Source organism: Chrysochloris asiatica, unplaced genomic scaffold, assembly GCF_000296735.1.
Source record: "Chrysochloris asiatica unplaced genomic scaffold, ChrAsi1.0 scaffold00022, whole genome shotgun sequence".
Lineage (NCBI taxonomy): Eukaryota > Metazoa > Chordata > Mammalia > Afrosoricida > Chrysochloridae > Chrysochloris > Chrysochloris asiatica.
The window spans coordinates 15,057,124-15,061,336 of record NW_006408540.1 but is presented as its reverse complement, the minus strand read 5'-3'; the positions used below and the strand labels follow the sequence as shown (position 1 = coordinate 15,061,336).

Below are 4,213 nucleotides of genomic sequence, written 5' to 3'. Positions count from 1 at the left end.
ATACCAAAATTAAAGAATATAATCTTAGCTATTACCAAGAGCTCATGAAACCTAGAAATTTTATTGGTACTCCTAACAAATTTGTTGCATGGACTCATTTGATTTAATTTAGAGCCATCTCAATATAGATTGACTGGTTAAGTATGTACAGCATTTTAATCATTTTATATAAACATATATATGAAACCAAACCAGTTGCCTTGCTGTGGAGTTGATGCTGACTCATGGTAACTCCAAGTATTTCCGAGAACTGCGCCCCATAGGGCTTTCCATGGCTGTGATGTTACAGAAGTTGATCACCACGCCTCTCTTCCCAAGTGACTCTGGGTAGATCTGAGCCTCCAACCTTTCAGTTAGTAGTTACACGCTTAACCATTTACAGCACCCAGGGATTACATATAATGTTAACCGTTAAAAAATATCCTGCCACTCTGACCATTCTTAACAAACTTTTTTTTAAAAACATTAAGACTTCAAATGTTAAAAGCACTTAGAAGTCTCTACCTTGTTTATCTTTAATATTCTAAACATACAGTAAACTCTACAAAACTAAAAATGTCACTATTAAAAGTTACAGGTACAATATGTGCAGTTAAATAAAATGACTGAAACAGCGCTTGACTCTTTAGTGGGTACATCCTGTTATGTGTCTAAATGCTAACACCTATCTAGCTGAGAAAAACTAAAATGAAAGCAGACTAATACAGACACGAATCCACAAATATGCAATAAAAGTTCTACTTTTAAAGAAAAGTTCATTATCCTTAGAAAACAAATTCACATCAAAATTAAGTGCAGAATGAACTGAGATTTGCAAATTTACTTTTAAAGAGAATAACTCATTAGAGTTCTCACTGTTACCTGGATGCCTATATGAAGACTTTAAAATTATAATGGAAATCAGAATACATACATCTTTTGTTGTTGTTCGGTGCAGTTAAGTTGATTCCAACCCATAGCAACCCTGTATAGGGTTTCCAAGGAGTAGCTGGTAAGCTTGAACCACTGACCTTGCGATTCACACTGACTTTGCAGTCCAGTGCATTAACTCACAACACCATACAGGGCTTTTGATATTGATATATAACCTCAAGGTCAGAAGTTCGAAATTACCAGCTGTTCCGCGGGCGAAAGATGAGGCTTTCTGCTCCCGTAAAGATTTACAGCCTTGGAAACCCTGTACAAGGTCACTGAGTCTCAACCGACTTCACAGCACATAACCACCACCACCATATACATATTATAGATGTATGTATGTATGTATGTATGTATGTATGTATTTATTTATTTATTTATTACCAAATTAAAACTCTCAACTGAATGAATCTTCACAGGTCAACAACATAAGCGCCACATAACATGAAGGGGTTTTCATTATAAAAGTAACTGCGGGTGTGTTAGTAAGATATGGACTCTGCACTTGGAAATCTACAACAGAAAGCTTGGCATGCTATTTTTTCCTTGCATGGTGTGTTTTTCATTTACACTGACCTAGCCCTGCAGTTTCTGCCTTTCAAATGGCAGGCAGCAGAGCAGAAAGGAAAGCTGCCCAGCAAGGGGCAGGCTGCTGGCCATAGGGCTCACTGCAGCTCTAGCTGGTTAGCCTTCACAGAGCTCCCTGGCACATACACACACTTGACCTACCTACCCTCTGCGCAGAGGGAAGTTGGGTGGGGGAAGGAAGCACAAACTCATTTCAAGTTGGTGCTGTAGGCTAAAGCACTGGACCACAAGGTCGGTTTGAACCACACAGTCCGGCGGTTCAAACTCGCCAGATGCTACTCAAAAACCCTATACAGGATCGTTATGAGTTGGAACTGACTCAATTGCACTTAATGACAATGGCACAGTGGAGTCCTGGTGTGGTGCTGTAGAATAAGCACTGGATTGCTAACCACAAGATTGTTGTGGTGGGTTTGAACTGCTGACCTTGTGGTTCACAGTCCAGTGTGAGGTTCAAACCCACTAACCACTCCTTGGAAACCCTGAATCAGAGGAATCCTGATGTGGCACTGTAGAATAAATACTGGACTGCTAACCAAGCAGTCTGTGGTTCAAACCCATCAGCGACTTATTGGAAGCCTTATACAAGCTCACTATGAGTCAGAACCAAATAATGGCAGTTAACAACAACATGAGTCATAACAAAGCCCTGGTGTGACACTATAGTATAAGTACTGGATTACTAACTTCAAAGGAGCTCTGATAGCATAGTGGTTAAGAATCGGGCTGCTAACCTTAAGGTCAGCAGTTCCAGCTGTTCCGCAGGAGAAAGATGAGGCTTTCTGCTCCCGCAAAGATTTACAGCCTCGGAAACCTTGTACAGGGTCACTACGAGTTGGAACCGACTCCACGGCACATCACCACCACCACTAACTTCAAGGTTAGTGGTTCAAATCCACCAACCGCTCCTCGGACACCCTATACAGTGTGGCTATAAGTGGGAGGCGTCCTGATGTGACACTGTAGGGTAAGCACTGCACTGCTAACCAAAAGGTCTGCGGTTCAAACCCACCAGCCAGCCACTTCTTAAGATAACCTAACCTATACAATGTTTCTATGAGTCAGAATCAACTAATGGCACTTAACAGCATGTTGTTGTTGTTGTTGTTGTGAAGTGCCGTCGAGTCGGTTCCGACCCTGTAGAGGGTTTCCGAGGGTGTAAATCTTTACGGGAATAGAAAGCCTCATCTTTCTCCCGCGGAGCGGCTGGTAGTTTCGAACCGCTTACCTTAAGGTTCACAGCCCGATTCGTAACCACTACGCTAGTGGGAATGAAATCCTGGTGTGATGCAGTAGGATAAGCGCTGGATTGCTAACCTCAAGGTTGGAGGTTCAAACCCATCAACCGCTCCTAAGAAACCCTATACAGGATCGCTGTGAGTGGAACCTGACGCTATAGAATTAGCAACAACAATGGTGCAGTGGCTCAGCACTTAGCTACCAACCAAAAGGTAGGGAGAAAGATAGGCAGACTGCCTAGGAAACCCTACGGAGCAGTTGTACTTTGTCCTATAGGGTTTCTATAAGTCGAGATTCAACTTGACAGCAATGGGGTTTTTTGTTGTTGTTAAATGGGAACACGCAACATTGATTCAGCGTTTTCCCACGCTCCAACCATGCCGCAGGGGCAGTTCTCCCGCTCTGCCAGGCAAGCTCCCCCAGAGCCCATCCAGGCGGCCTCAGCGCACCGGCCGAAGCCCCGCCCCCCGACGCGCCCCCCCGCCCCGCCCTCCCACTGGGGGATCAGCTCCGCCCCAGGCCCCGCCCTGGGCCCGCCCCGGGCCCGCCCCTATTCTCTTTCCCCACCTTCTCTGGGATCGCCCAGCGAGCTCCTAGCGCCACAGGCGCCCTCCCTCCACTGCCTCGCCCCGCCGCCTCCCACGCTTCCTTCAGGCCCGCCTCACCTTAGTCCGGATCTGGCCAGAGGTGGACACTTTGCGGATCAGTTTCTGTGGTCCCTCCTGCTCCGCTTCGCTGTCGGACGAGTCCTCTCCGGGCCCCACCGAGGCAGCGGCGGAGGTGACCGCGGCGCAGGCCCCGGCGGCGGCTCCTCCCGCGGCGCCCGGAGGGGGGTGCTGGCCTCCGGCCCCGGCCATTCTTTCCGACTCCTGCAGGGATACAACACCGCCCGGCGGGGGCGGCGGGGGTGGTCAGAGGGTGGACTCTGCTCCGAGCCCCCGCACCCAACTGCTGCCATCGGGGACCAGACACCCTCCCAGAAGGATCCGCCGGGCTGCCCCGCTCAGGCCTGACCGTAGTGAGGCTGGCGGGAGGAAGCAGCCCCTGCCAGATTGGGACCCCTGCGCTTGGCTTAGGGACGTCCTGAGGGTTCCTGCCTCAGAATACGATACAGCGGGGGTCGAGAGGCCGAGGGTGGCCGAGGGGTCGGGCACTTTCCTTTCCGCTCCCTCCAGGATGGACAGAAGGACTGGCAGGAAACCTCCGCAGTCAGCCCCTTGCCCAGCCCTCCAGCGCTTTCGGGCAGCAGGAAGAAGGGAAACCCACAGCTTCCTCCCGACCCCCGCAGGCGCGCCCCGTCACCTCCTGGACCTAAAATCTTTCCAGAGACTTCGAGCCTCGCCGCACGATTCCCACTCAATTAAAAATAGGCTCCTCTGCGCCTGAGCTGAACGAGGACTGTCCTGGCCCTGGCGGTTCTCACGGCCCGCTCCCCACTCCGAGGGCCGTACCTCTCTCCCACCTCTGCCTT

General features: G+C 49.4%; 1 protein-coding gene across 2 annotated transcripts in view; it reads right to left on the bottom strand.

The window, feature by feature from the left end:
- The window catches only part of DGKH (diacylglycerol kinase, eta), a 251,394-nt gene extending 247,795 nt beyond the window's left edge, over nucleotides 1-3,599 (bottom strand). For both annotated transcript variants that reach the window (XM_006837609.1, XM_006837610.1), the window contains exon 1: nucleotides 3,408-3,599. In XM_006837609.1, coding sequence (XP_006837672.1) covers nucleotides 3,408-3,599 — 192 coding nt within the window. The remainder of the gene's footprint in view (nucleotides 1-3,407) is intronic.
- Nucleotides 3,600-4,213: the final 614 nt, after the last annotated feature.